This window comes from Gopherus flavomarginatus, chromosome 3 (genome assembly GCF_025201925.1).
Source record: "Gopherus flavomarginatus isolate rGopFla2 chromosome 3, rGopFla2.mat.asm, whole genome shotgun sequence".
In the NCBI taxonomy this organism is placed as follows: domain Eukaryota; kingdom Metazoa; phylum Chordata; order Testudines; family Testudinidae; genus Gopherus; species Gopherus flavomarginatus.
The window spans coordinates 179,117,222-179,132,927 of record NC_066619.1 but is presented as its reverse complement, the minus strand read 5'-3'; the positions used below and the strand labels follow the sequence as shown (position 1 = coordinate 179,132,927).

Here is a 15,706-nt window from a genome sequence, read left to right as displayed (position 1 = left end):
AGTGAATGGGAGTTGATACAGGCTCATGACTGTATGTTGGTGAAAGTTATGCAAAAAGCACCATTACAATTAGCTCTAGTCAGCACCACTGTTGACAGTTTAAACTGCAGAGATGGAATGAGCATGTAGATTGAACTTTCCCTTTTGAAGTGGCCATATTGGAAATGGGTTAATCTGCACTGGTGAGGAATTGGTTATTTCTGTAGCCCACAATGTATGGTATCTATGAGATAAATGATCCCAGTCTTCTTTAAGATTTTTCTGGAACTTCTCACAAAGACAAAATTCAGGAGAGGAGAGGAGGGGAGGTTCCAGTGCTATATGAGGAAACCTACACTGCATTTGAATGTATCAGACCTGGCTCAAGCTATCAGCACCTTCACAAGGAGTAAATTTGCTTCATAGTTTCTTGGGGTGAAAAATATGAGTGCAATGAATTGTGGAAGTACTAGGAACCTATGAAAATTATAACAGACAAGACAATTGAGGAAGGTCAGAAAAAATCAACTTCTTTTAGGCATACTGTTTGAGAGAGAGAGGACTAAAATCAACAGAAAAAGGTGGGGTGCAGGACTGTTTGATTTGTTTCTAAACTTCAAAACAAGAGGGGGTAAATGTCTAAATGTAGCATTTTAATGTCAGTTCATGGGGAAGCTGATGAAGGAACAAATCCTTTGAGTGGGACTGGGGAACTCTAAAGGGATGCTGCAGATGCAGACAAAGTTGGGGCTGTAAAACTTTCCAACAGGCATGCCTCCCAGTTACAGTGTGAATGTGCAAATTAATTGTACAGCTAGTTTAGATTTTTTTTAAATTATTACAGGAAAATGCAAGGCTCAATCTTCCAAATACAGCTACTGCCATCTATTGATGTCCTGCTGTTGTTTTATAAAACACTTTTGTTTACCTTTCAGATCAGCATCTTCATGACCCATTTGTCCAACTACGGGAATGACCGCTTGGGGTTATATACCTTTTTGAATCTGGCCAACTTTGTTAAGAGCTGGACTAACCTAAAACTGCAGACCCTGCCTCCAGTTCAGCTGGCTCACAAGTACTTTGAACTCTTCCCTGAGCAAAAGGACCCTCTCTGGCAGGTAATACAACAAACCTGTCAATAGTCCCACACATAATTCTTCAATTACAATGCACTTCTAAAATCTTTTGCAAAAAGACACATTAAAAATGAAGATATTTTATTTTGTTTTAAATGCCTTTTTGGATTCATTTTATTTTCTTCAAAGACAACAGCTTTGACTGAGAATATATTTGCATATTTGTTAGCTGTTGTGTGGCCTGCATAGATAAAGCAGGGCACTTGCTTAAACTCAGTCAAATACCAACCATTTTAAGAGCAGCTGGTTGCTGTTTATCTGGGCTTCCCATCCCTCTTCCCTCTTGTTTTCTTGATGCATCACATTGTATTAACTTATCTAGATGAACAATCATTAGGATGAAAACAGATGAGCGAGATCTACCACAATGAAGATTCATTGTGCCCATTAATATGGAATCACTAGCATTAACTCACTGCAGGATTCCCAGAATACAATATCCTCTTCTTTAAAACAGCAAGGAAAAAATCCTCTATGGGAGACAGTGATTAGCATAAACAGTTACTTTGAAAATAAAGTATCTTACCCCAACTCAATAATGACTAGTTCCCACCTCCATTTGAAATAAACGCCAATGCTATCCATAAGGCCAAGATTGCAATTGTCAAATAATTATCACATATTCATGGTTCTTCTCTGATTCAACACATGATATGCCAAAACATACTCTCAGTTACACAAGTGTAAATCCAGAATAACTCAAAGGAAACGTGCACTTGTTCCAGATTTGCAGTGGTAAAAGAGAGCAGAATTTGTTTTTAACTAGTTTTGGCAAGATCTGCAGCTAATGTATATATTGGCCTAGCTTCCGTTGATAGAGCTATACTGATTTGCACCAGCTAAAAATTTGTCCCATTATATTTGGTTAACTTAATGCATTAACAACTCAGGTCTTCCATTACCTGCCTATGCAAATGCAACATCAGTGTAATAACTTCTTACTTTTTTCTTCAGGTTTTCTATTCACACATTTTTATTTTGCATTAACATGTAGTAGAAAGTTAGTGTTGAATAATATCCTAAATTTCTCTTTTTTTCCCCCTGTCTTTTGGATTATTATGTAAATTTAAATTGTCACTAACTACTATATATTTGAAACTTCTTTGTCACTTAATAAGTAACATGAATAGCTAGAAGGCATAATAGTAATGGGTAATTTTAACCATAAATGGAAATTTGGTTATTAATTCTTAAACTTAATTTTTATTCCTTTTAAATCTAAAATGAACTTAGGCCTCAATCATGCAAGGCCCTTAGGCAAGTGCTTTAATTTTAAGCACATGAATAGTCTCATTGACTCATTTGCTTGATCAGTGCCATAGTGATTGTGAACCGTATCAGACTGGCAGAACTAAAGAATAGTGTCCTCTACAGATAGAGCACAAGAAGGATTTGTGCCAGCTTCTCCAGACTGCTGTACATCAGCCTTGACTTAGAAAGATTTCCTATAGGGATGAGAAGGCAGTTCAGGCTCTGTGCCTCAGAGAAGAGATTGTCAACAAGACTTTTAATTATGTTGTGGATATCGGTTCCCTAGGAACTGAATTATAACCATCGACTCATGTTGTAAACTGCACCATACAAAATTATATCATGATGACTTTCAGTCACGAGAAGAGCAAACAACTTGATCAATTAATTTCGCTTTATTTTATACCCATGAAATATCCGCAAGCAGATTTCACTTCAAATGTATTAGGCTAATATTTTTAGATTTTTTTGAAAAATGAGAAATTTGTTCAATTTAAAAAAAATGGAAAAATGAAAATGGGCTGTGGGGTGTGCAGAGAGTAAAAGCAAAAAAGACTTTCTGGATTAAGACTTTAAAAATAACAAACTTAAGAATGAACGAGTATTCTCCCCCAATTTTCCATTTCATAACTTTTGTGTTTGAAAAATGCTGACCAGCTGTAATACACTTAAAATCTGGGGACATACCTTGTATCAGATGTAAATGAATTTATTTTAGCTGAGCTACACTGATTTATATCAACTAATGAGTTGGTCCTATTATTTTATGGATTAATAGTGAATCTTCTAATTTGAGCTGCGTGTAGTTGTGATTGGTCAGGTAATTCTCATGGTGTGCCTATTCCTGACTGCATGAGTATGTAAGCATTTCCAGCAGAAATACTAAAATTCACTTCTTTCTTTACTTACTGTGAACATTTGTATCATGTCAGCAAAATAACCTCCCGTCTTAGTTTTCAAATGCTTATTTACAATGGGGAGGGGAGAAATTACATTTATCTATCTATATCAGTCCATCTGTCTATCCATTTACGAAGTGCCAGGCACATTTACGCCCTAATGTAAATGAGTATTCTGAGTTCCCTTATTGCATTCTATATTTCAGACACCATTGTAACAACACTATGCTTATTTTGAGGCCCTGATTCTAAGAGAAGCTGGACACCTGAAGTGATATTCTAGCTCAGCCAGAAGTTATGGGCTTGATGCAGGAACCATTTGGTAAAATTTTCTGGCCTGTTATGGAGGAGATATTTTCTGGGCTTAAACACTGATGAATCTATAAATATAGAAGTCCCATGCATGTAATACATAGGGAGAAAGAAGGAAATGTTATAGCCTCACAAGATTTTCATTTTGACACTGATCCTGCAAAATGTACACAATTGCTCAACTTTACTAATTTAATTGGGATTACTCTAGGTCTTGATCCCGCAACATATGGAACACTTTGTTCCCAGTGTGCCAGAATGCTCAAGCATGTGCCTAGCGTTCTTAATTGATTCAGCAGTTGGGGCCAGAGTGCTTAGTTCCTTGCAGGACTGAATTACTGGGGTGAAATTTGAAAAGTGTTGCCACTGACTTCAACCATGCTAGGTTTTCACCCTAGTGCATAAAATTAAATATGTGTGTAAATTCCTACTGCGGCAGGGCATTTGAAATTTCTTCCAGTGAGGTAGAAATAATTGTCTTTTTTTCCCCTCAGAATCCATGTGATGATAAACGGCATAGGGATATCTGGTCCAGAGAGAAAACTTGTTACCATCTTCCAAAATTTCTTGTGATTGGACCTCAGAAAACAGGTGAATTGCAATGACTTGAATAGAGGGTGTGAGTCTAAGCATATTGTAGCCCACTTTTTGGTGTTGTACATATTTATTTTGGAATAATGCATGATAGAGTAAATTAAAATGTATAGAGGTAATGCATTCTGAATAGAAACCAATTGCTGCTGTTAACTCTTCCATTGCTTATGGGGAGAAAGTGGCTTGGATAAAATAGGAACTCTCTTTCCGAACCATCAGCCACTTTTAGAACCAAGCCCAGGTTGTTGTCATAGTACTCCTACCAGATGAATTGTTATATCTCACAAAAATGCCTATTCTCATGGGAATTCAAGTTGATTTTGCAGACTCAAGGGGCTTGAATAGTTTTGATAATACCTTTCTTTGAACTGGAAAGGCTCATGAGGTCAAAATAGCAACACTTTTGCAGTTATACTCCTTCCTATTAAACTAAAGGTATACTTTTTCCCTAGAAATTATGGGATTGACTATGTTGGTGATAACTTTTGGGTGGGAGCAGTTAGCCTCATTACAAGGGAGGCTGCACCTCAAAATAGTAGGCCATGTTTCAGATACTGTTCCCATGCTTTATTCCAATGCAATTTTCAGAATACAGGGGCAAATTCGCCCCCCTGCATAGGGTCAGCACAAGACATACCCTATTTTAAAATGGGATTTCGGTAGCACTCAGCTTTTCTACTGGCACTCTGTACAGAAGTGAATTTAATTCATAGAGAAGGTACAGCATTTCATTCCACCATAATAAAAACAATGCAGTTAGAAAAACTAGAAACCAAATATGGCCAATTACCAGAACTCAGTATACACCAATGTAAGGAATAATTTTGTGCTGATTACTTTCTCAGGAGTTGAAGGATAGTCAGACTTAAAGCATTTCACTCATGATGTTTTCATAAATTAAATTATATTATATTTTGTACAGTTGATACCTACCTCCTTAGTAAAGTGTTTTAGGATCTAAAGATGAATAGCACTATACAACAGCTAGGTATTTATATAGATCTCATGTAATCATTTTTCCCCAGAAACTGGTTTAAGTTTTGTGTCAATGTGTTCTGCATTTAGCAGACTTGTAATATGGAAGTAGTCAGAAAGTAGAACAAACATTCATAACAAACACACGTTATTGTGCTGTGAGACACAAAGATAAGGTAACTATTAAGAGCTCTGACCAAATATCTTCACAATGTTTGCAATCCTAATAAGAGTATTTATCACCTATATAGTCCCTTTCATTTGGAGATGTCAATGTGCTTTATAAATTTAAACCCAACAAACACATCTGTGGGATAGTTAATATTATCACCATCTTACAGAAGATGGAAGCCCAGGCAAAGAGAAGTTTCCCAAGGTTGCATAGACTATGTGTACACATATGTGTGTGTAGAGTACAGACACTGCACCTCCCCAGAGCATGAGTATAAATAGCAGTGTAGACAGTGAGGCACTGCTTAGATGAGTGAAGACATGCAGAATCTTAGGGTATGTACCCTACACAGCTGTCTACATGCACTCATTTACACTGCTATTTTTAACAGTGTAGTGTCCTGCTACCTCCTCCTGGCCAGAGCATTCACTGCCACATGTAGCTACCCACCACAACATGGATGTGGCCTGTTTTTCACTGCTGCATGGAGCTATACATACCCTACGTGCCACTGACAATGTAAACAGACCAGGATGAGTCAGTGATGGTCATTGATACACTAATTGCTGTTGGTCTCAGCATTAGGCATTCCCTCGAGAATATACCTTTAAATTCCTGTTCTCTTTTAAAAAACAAAAACAAAAAATATATACATTTCTCAACCAAGTCACCATAAATCTCAACCTGGAGGTAAGATGTGAAAAAAATCTTTAAAAAGAGAGCTGTTTTAAATAGTATATAATCAATTAATAGAAAGTTTAAAAAGAAATTCTGCTGCAAGCTCATGTAACATCACACTTTTCATTTCCAGTAGCAAAATAGCTAGCATGAAACTGTCTTTCTTAGTGATACCTACAAAGAGGCCATCCCAGATACTTATGACATTTAGGTCTGGTCTAACTCTGTAAGCATCTACATTAAAATGTATCTCTAACTGATGTAATTTGTTCACTATGCCGACTTAATATCTCCACCTCCTCAAGAGGCGCTGTGCTTACAGTGTCAGTGTAGACACTGTGTTGCTTACATTGATTGTTGCTGCCTTTCAGAAGCTGTTGGTGCAAGTGCTCCTGGTGAGGATGAACACTGCCGACACAAAGAGCATAGTGTGGACGTGCAAAAGTGACTTAATTACTGCAGTGGTTGTACATCAATGTAACTTAGGACTTCTTAATTTTGTAGTGTAGACTTGTCCTTAGTCTAGTTTGGTGGGAATTACCTTCTGCCTAAGTGATAATGTTATGTAACATCTAGCAATCCAGAGGAGATAACAGATATTGACAAAGACTGAAAGAAATGAAAACAGTCCTACAACAATTATTTATGAAAAACTGTAGAAAACATGCTTTGTTTTAACATGAAATATGTTGCAAAATTTAGGGCCAATTTCTGCCATTGTATGCACAAACGTAGCTTCCTCTGATGGGAAGAGATACCTCATGTCCTCAGAATTAGGACTCTTGAGAATGAAAGAGTTAATGACCCCAGAACAAATAAACTTGCGTGTATTATCTGTTCATATTTAAAACTCCAGCATGCTAAGACATCCTTTCATTAATGAGAATTTATCTTATAAAAAAACCCTTTTAAAATGTTCCTCTTCATTTGTGCATAGTTGTTCAGAAATACTTGCTTAAATTTAAACACTTTAGAGGTATCTTACCCTTTCTAACTATGTCAAATAATCCTGTGTCTTGGTTTATTTCTCCTTTTAGGAACAACAGCACTTTATTTCTTTCTCCTTATGCATCCTTCTATCATCAGTAATCTCCCCAGTCCAAAAACTTTTGAAGAAGTTCAGTTCTTCAACGGAAACAACTATCACAAGGGAATTGACTGGTAAGAAAACTAACAAAAAAATAATTGTTTAAATCATACAAAACTGTAATACACTGCAATGAAGAATAGAAACAGACTACACAACATATTTTAAAAAATCACTGCAAACAACATTATCACAATGGCTACACTTAGTTTAAGAGAAATATTGAATTATTAGGTTAAAAATGTTGTGAAAACCCAGGAGATGGAAACGATTCATTGCACATTTTTTCATACTACCTAATGGAGAATATTTCATATTGCTATTGATATTACCAGAGTTCAGAGACCTTTTATTAACTGAATTTCATTTTAAGATGCATGTCTATTTTTGTAGTTTTTGTTTATATCAGAAACATGTAGAGATTGTATCATAACAAAAGATGAGGGGGGTTGCAGATTTATTTTGTTAATCCCAATATACATCTGGATGCATGACCTATATCCATGGAAGCATTCAAATAATATATGGCATAACGAACCTATAGTGACATTGCAGGAAGAAGAAGCAGAGGATAATTCTATATTGACTTTGTTTCTAAAACATCCATCTTGCTCTGCACAAAACAGAGGACCAGAGCTTCAGCTGATGTTAGTCAGTGCAGCTCCATTGACTGGCCCACAATCGGCAAATTAGATTAGAAGTGAAAAACCAAACCAATTTATTTCATGTTTTTCCATCTACAGAATTTTTATGTCTGTGATGAGTTTATAATCTCTACTTTGGCCTGTTTACACCAGGTAAAGGGACTGCAGTAGGGCTAGGGGCTTTAAAGGGCACAGATGCAGCCAAGATAGAATTTCTCCAGCATGGCAACTGAGGAAGACATGCAGGCTGGCATAGGGAGGATTCTGGGACTGAAGCATGTAGCACTGCTTGGATTCCAGGTAGCGCTGCTGCTATAGCTATAACGCAAGTAGCCTCCCCCACCTGCACCTCCTTCCCGCCCCTGGAGACTCTCTAATTTATGCCAGGGACCACTCCATTCCTCAGAGCAATACAGAACTGGGAGGATGCAAAGGTGGCTTAAAGCCACATTATCTCCCCTCCCACTGGGCAGCAGGTGCCATGGAACACCTACTAGAAGCACAGTCTAGAATCTCACTTCACATCTTTAATCTGTGCACACTTTGACTTCAAATGAGGAGTGCTTAGATGTGAATCTCCATCAACACTTTTTCCTTAGAGAGCATTTTTAACAATAAAAGAGTATTTCCAGTTATCTGCTGAATATTCATTATAAGTACAATTAGTACTTTCCTTATCACTAGTGGAAATCATTGCCAATACAGTCACAGTGTTTAGCTGTTCACATCATTGACCCCCCAGCCAGTGTTTGTTACTGTTACAACTTTAGAATGAATCTTTTTCCCAGCTGAGTTTTGATTTCTTCCATTTGTGAATTACGTTGGAAGATTAACATTTCCACGTGCCATGAAATGCAGAATATATGCATAAGACAATTTATTATTTTCTTAATTCAAATCATTGTCTCCTTCTCCCCAGGTATATGGATTTCTTCCCTATCCCTTTGAATGTCACCACTGACTTTCTGTTTGAGAAAAGTGCCAACTACTTCCATTCAGGGGAGGCCCCCAGACGAGCAGCTTCCCTGGTCCCCAAGGCCAAGATCATCACCATTCTCATTGACCCATCAGATCGGGCATACTCCTGGTATCAGGTAGGGAACTTTCCACTGAGAAATGGGCAATGAAATCAAAAACAGTGACTGGAAACTAACGCACACCCCTTCCAGAGCAGAGATGGGTTGGCTCAGAAAAAAAAAAAGAATCAACACCTGTGTTTTAAAAAAAGGTTCAAACATATATAGCAACTTGACATATTTGTGCAGACAAATGGAATAGCCAGAGCAATGCCAAAAGAGTCATCTATAAAGTTAAACTAGGCATGAAGTAGAAAAATTCTGAAAACCTATGATAAGGTTTGTAAATAACAATATAAAGCGCTTAGTTCACCACTCCAGTTGACACTCCTTCCAGCCCCATCCTGAGCACATTCACAAAAGATTACGCAAGTCATAAGACGGTGGAGAAGCAGGCCCTATGACTGAATCTACCCTGGCAGAATTTGGACCTGTAATTCTCCATCATTGCGGCACCATCTTTCCCAACACTGGCAGAACTGTAGTAGGGTGATCAGACTCCCAATATTACAGGGACCATCCTGATATTAAGGGCTTTGTCTTACATAGGCACCTATTACCCTCCCCGCTCTGATTTTTCACACTTGCTATCTAGTCACCCTAAACTGCAGTCTGAGATGGTAGACGGCTGTGTCCTGTCTACACAACAACTTCCAACTGTGCTACGAAATGTAGAGCTGCACTTGTGGCAAATTAAGGGTCCAACTGTTCCTAATGTATATGCAGCTCTAGTGCCTGATTCTCCACTGCCTTGCACTAGCTGGTGCATGCCTTTGCCAAGAGATTGCAAAAGTATGTGTGAAATGATACCAGTTCTGAATATTTCAATAAATTAGGCTCTATATGGTTTTAACGTGGGCTTGTTGGTCTCTACAAACAGTTATCTGAGTGTGTGAGTAATATCCCTTCTTAATAAAATAGATGATTCTCAGATTTTAAAGGCTGGAATGGATCACTTGGTCTGATCTCCTGCATAATACAGGCCACATAATTTCACCAAGTGCTCTCCTTCCTCAAGCCCACAACACATGAGAATGGAGAGAACCACAGATAATCTTCTTCCACTGAAATAGCCATAGGTTTTTGGTTGGTAGTAGGGTACTGTGTATGGTGATGGTGGTGGTGATGTTATTATTAAGGGTATGATAGCCACTAACATTTGAAAATGAGACCATTATCCATCTAGGATATTTCATTATATTAACACAATAGCAGTGAAGCTACAATTTGCTAAATTCTTAACTATGTTTGGAAGTCTGAAATACTACAGTTTTCACTTTTTTACTCAATTATGGCTTAATTTATTAGCTAATTACAGTCATTTATCTCTCAATTTTGTATGCTAGCACCAGCGATCTCATGAGGACCCTGCTGCTCTGAAGTTCAATTTCTATGAAGTGATTACATCAGACCATTGGGCTCCCTCAGAGTTAAGGACTCTCCAGAAGAGATGTCTGATCCCTGGGTGGTATGCTACCCATATAGAAAGATGGCTAACTCACTTTCCCACTTCCCAGGTAATTTCCTGCTGGCCATTTCACAAAGCTCACTGATTTTGGGAACAACAATCTCAATGTATACCATTATCGCATATAATCTTGTGATGCTTTTTCATTGATTTTGGGAAAAAATTCAAGGATATCTATATAAACACATAGACAGGAGATCTACATTACTCACTTCACCTCTCTTCAAAGGAAAAAGGACTGTAAGCTGTCTAAACTCCTACCTGCCACATGGGGCCACAACAGTGGTACCCCTAACCCACCCAGCAATATCGTCAATCTATCCAACTACACACTCAGCCCAGAAGAAAAGTCTGTCCTATCTCGGGGACTCTCTTTCTGCCCTGCCACCTCCACCAACATGATACAGTTCTGTGGCGATCTGGAAGCCTACTTTCGCCGTCTCCGACTCAAAGAATACTTCCAGGACAACACTGAACAGTGCACTGATACGCAGGTGCCCTCCCACCAACAGCACAAGAAAAAGAACTCCACATGGACTCCTCCTGAGGGTCGAAATGACAGCCTGGACCTATACATTGAATGCTTCCGCCGGCGTGCACAGGCAGAAATCGTGGAACAACAACATCGCTTGCCTCACAACCTAAGTCGTGCAGAACGCAATGCCATCCACAGCCTCAGAAACCACCCTGACATTATCATCAAAGAGGCTGATAAAGGAGGTGCCGTTGTCATCATGAACAGGTCTGACTATCAAAAGGAGGCAGCCAGACAACTCTCCAATACCAAATTCTACAGGCCACTTCCCTCAGATCCCACTGAGGAATACACTAAGAAACTACAGCATCTACTCAGGACACTCCCTACACTAACACCAGAAGAAATCAACATACCCCTAGAGCCCCGACCAGGGTTATTCTATCTACTGCCCAAGATCCACAAACCCGGAAATCCTGGACGCCCCATCATCTCGGGCATTGGCACTCTCACTGAAGGACTATCTGGATATATGGACTCTCTACTCAGACCCTATGCCACCAGCACTCCCAGCTATCTCCGTGACACCACTGATTTCCTGAGGAAACTACAATGCATTGGTGACCTCCCAGAAAACACCATCCTAGCCACCATGGATGTAGAGGCTCTCTACACAAACATCCCACACACAGATGGAATACAAGCTGTCAGGAACACTATCCCTGATGATGCCACAGCACAACTGGCTGCTGAGCTCTGTGCCTTTATCCTCACACACAACTATTTCAAATTTGATGACAATATATATCTCCAGATCAGTGGCACTGCTATGGGCACCCGCATGGCCCCACAATATGCCAATATCTTCATGGCCGACCTGGAACAACGCTTCCTCAGCTCTCGTCCACTCACACCCCTTCTCTATCTACGCTACATTGATGACATCTTCATCATCTGGACCCATGGGAAGGAGACTCTGGAAAAATTCCACCATGATTTCAACAGCTTCCACCCCACCATCAACCTCAGCCTGGACCAATCTACACGGGAGGTCCACTTTCTTGACACCACGGTGCAAATAAGTGATGGTCACATTAACACCACCCTATATCGAAAACCCACCGACCGCTATGCCTACCTTCATGCCTCCAGCTTCCATCCCGGGCACATCACACGATCCATTGTCTACAGCCAAGCACTGAGGTACAACCGCATCTGCTCTAACCCCTCAGACAGAGACCAACACCTACAAGATCTCCACCAAGCATTCTCAAAACTACAATACCCGCACGAGGAAATAAGGAAACAGATCAACAGAGCCAGACGTGTACCCAGAAGCCTCCTACTGCAAGACAAACCCAAGAGAGAAACCAACAGGACTCCACTGGCCATCACATACAGCCCCCAGCTAAAACCCCTCCAACGCATCATCAAGGATCTACAACCCATCCTGGATAATGATCCCACACTTTCACAGGCCTTGGGTGGCAGGCCAATCCTTGCCCACAGACAACCTGCCAACCTGAAACATATTCTCACCAGTAACTGCACACCACACCATAATAACTCTAGCTCAGGAACCAATCCATGCAACAAACCTCGATGCCAACTCTGCCCACATATCTACACCAGCGACACCATCACAGGACCTAACCAGATCAGCCACACCATCACTGGTTCATTCACCTGCACATCCACCAATGTAATATACGCCATCATATGCCAGCAATGCCCCTCTGCTATGTACATCGGCCAAACTGGACAGTCTCTACGGAAAAGGATAAATGGACACAAATCAGACATTAGGAATGGCAATATACAAAAACCTGTAGGAGAGCACTTCAACCTCCCTGGCCACACTATAGCAGACCTTAAGGTGGCCATCCTGCAGCAAAAAAACTTCAGGACCAGACTTCAAAGAGAAACTGCTGAGCTTCAGTTCATCTGCAAATTTGACACCATCAGCTCAGGATTGAACAAAGACTGTGAATGGCTTGCCAATTACAGAACCAGTTTCTCCTCTCTTGGTTTTCACACCTCAACTGCTAGAACAGGGCCTCATCCTCCCTGATTGAACTGACCTCGTTATCTCTAGCTTGCTTGCTAGCACACATATATATACCTGCCCCTGGATATTTCCATTACATGCATCTGAGGAAGTGGGTATTCACCCACGAAAGCTCATGCTCCAAAACGTCTGTTAGTCTATAAGGTGCCACAGGATTCTTTGCTGCTTATATAAACACATGCTTAGATAAAATTCATCTTTACAAAAACCCTCCCGGAATACCTATTTCCTGACAAAAAACAGGTTAACACAACACACACCTATGGATGTTCCATATTCTCGATCATACCTTCTGCCCCTACAAAGAAAAATGGGTATGAAAGGAAAAGGTATATGTAGGGTAGTAAGCAATCTCCCCTGTGACTGCCTCATCTGACCAGGACTTAAAGAAACTCTGTGATGAAACTAGGAAGCACAGGCTGTGTCTTCTAGCTAGTCTAAGTGCTAGAAAGCCAAAAAGAGCTATAGGATCTGTTTCTATCCATGGCTGGCCTTTTCTGTTGCATGGCCTCAAGTTGCACTACAAAGGGGGAAATGGACCAGTCCCATTGCTAATAAGTAAGAGGAGGGCTGGGTTTTTCAGTGACTTGTATCTTCTCCCTTTAGTCCTGCTTCTCTTTTGATAGGCAACAAGTACCGGCCTACGAGCAGCAGAGTTTGCATGGGATGCAAAGTTCCCAAAAAAATATGCCTGCAAGTTGGGGGATCTATGGCAGGTAGGACTTCCTGCAGCGAGTTGTTTACTCCCTCTCTGGTCCTGCTAAGGGAGGGGGACAACACTGTCCCACAAATTTCAGAACATGCATGGGATTCTGGGTCCTCAAGAAAGCCAGGACTCCAATTACCTGTTTGTGTTCTCTGTTCTTAAGGCTGAGCCTCCTGCTCCTAAGACATATGTTAAGGTTGCTCCCCCCTGCAGTAGTTAATTTCATCACAGCAAATGCAGACATTGCTGTTAGGCATGCAGGTGCACATTGGCATATTTCTTGTAAAATTGGCTACCAGCGTGTTTGCCTAGTTGCAGTGATTAATTTTACAAGATACACAACAATATGAACTCATTCTTTATAGTGTGCATGCAGAAAGTGCACTTATTGTGCTTATTAATGTGCACTCAAATAGTCAATCATTCATAAGCCCTCACAATAAATATGAAACACACCCATCCAAGTTAGTTATTATATGTACAGTTCTGTACTGCAAAAGCTTCTATAAATAACTTTATCAGCTAGACTCAAAGTCCAGTTCAGCACTGAGGTAGCTTTGCATCAGACCAGATTTTGTTAACGTACTTTTGAAAGATCTGTAATAATTACATATTGATTATCAGATACTGTCAATCTACTGAATCTGCATAGTGGTTAGTATTTAATTACACTTCTACCTCGATATAACGCTGTCCTCGGGAGCCAAAAAATCTTACCGCATTATAGGTGAAACCGCATTATAGCGAACTTGATTTGATCCACCGGAGCGTGCAGCACTCTTCTCCCCTTCCCCCCAGAGCACTGCTTTACCACGTTATATCTGAATTCGTGTTATATCGGGTGGCATTATATTAGGGTAGAGGTGTACTAGATATTTACATGCTTATCTCTCTAAAAGCTCAGTGTGTATTTTAATGCTTTTGAATGTTTTGTATGTCTGACTTATCTGATCAAGCTTTTTTAAATCCATTTTTCTCAGTATTCTGTAAATCTTTGCGATTTTGATTTTATTCTTTGACTGTGAATGCAAAAATAACTATACTGGGGGGAACAAGGTAATCACCCAAACAGTTCCCTCAGTTCTCACATGCAAGACTATACATCTCCAGCATGATGCAAAGCTGAAAGAAATTAAGGCTAGAAACAGCAGAATTGCACAACTGCTAATGATACTATATTACTTCAAATCCACCTTGCCTTCAATTATGTCACAGAGGAAGTGAGGTAGCTTAGTTTATTGAACTGAGTCTTTTGTCTTAAATAGACAATCTATCCTTACAGTTGCTAATTATTGATGGACAGCAGCTAAGAAGTGACCCAGCTACAGTGATGGATGAAGTGCAGAAGTTTCTGGGAGTCTCACCTCATTACAATTACTCTGAAGCGCTAACGTGAGTCTGTACCTTTAATCTCTTCTGTTGTATATGATTATGTACATCCATACTTCCCAGGGACAATTTATCATCAGTTACAAACAAAAAATGACATTAAAAGAATATTAAGATTGCAAGGTCAAGCATACAAAAATCACCCACCTTGTGTATATCCATTCTGATGCAGACTTTCATTACATGATCACATACTATTTTCCCTATAGGACCCCTGCCTCATTCAGTGCACAGGATAGATGTGCTCACTGAATGAACAACTAGTCCATTTCTCCCCAGATCCATAGTTCAATGTGAGGCCCCAGAACTTATTTACTTCACCACATCCAAACTCTGCTCTGAAGACACAATTATTAATTTCTTCATGGTTATTTCTATGGTGCTCCTCATTGTAGTTTTTAAGTACTTCACAAACATTATTCAGGTTAATTTTCACAACAGCCCTAAGAGGTGATGGGGTATTATCCCCATTTTACAGATAGGAAACTGAGACGCAGACACCAATGTCGTAAATACACATAATCTTGCATGCCCAATTTGAGATGCATCTGGCCTGATTTTTGAACATTCTTAGCATTATATAGCATTTCATCTATTCAAAGCAGAGCTCCTACTGAATTCTGAGCATTCACAACTGCAACTGCACCTCTGCAAATCAAACACTAGGATCTCAAGTCAGGCACCCAGAAAAAGAGAAATACTCAATTAGTAATCACCTGTGAAAAGTATGGTTTAAGGGACTTGTTCAAAATCACACAGAAAATCTATGGCAGAGGCAGTGATAGAATCCAGTTACC

General features: G+C 39.8%; 1 protein-coding gene across 13 annotated transcripts in view; it reads left to right on the top strand.

Moving 5' to 3' along the window:
• Positions 1-15,706, top strand: part of LOC127046837 (bifunctional heparan sulfate N-deacetylase/N-sulfotransferase 4) — a 256,826-nt gene that overhangs the window by 222,938 nt on the left and 18,182 nt on the right. For 10 of the 13 annotated variants that reach the window (XM_050944412.1, XM_050944409.1, XM_050944411.1 and 7 more), the window contains 7 exons: positions 915-1,097; positions 4,072-4,168; positions 7,034-7,157; positions 8,647-8,821; positions 10,150-10,320; positions 13,441-13,530; positions 14,803-14,912. In XM_050944412.1, coding sequence (XP_050800369.1) covers positions 915-1,097; positions 4,072-4,168; positions 7,034-7,157; positions 8,647-8,821; positions 10,150-10,320; positions 13,441-13,530; positions 14,803-14,912 — 950 coding nt within the window. Of the gene's footprint in view, positions 1-914; positions 1,098-4,071; positions 4,169-7,033; positions 7,158-8,646; positions 8,822-10,149; positions 10,321-13,440; positions 13,531-14,785; positions 14,913-15,706 lie in introns of those variants that run through there. The other 3 variants (XM_050944417.1, XM_050944416.1, XM_050944419.1) reach the window with 3 other exon arrangements.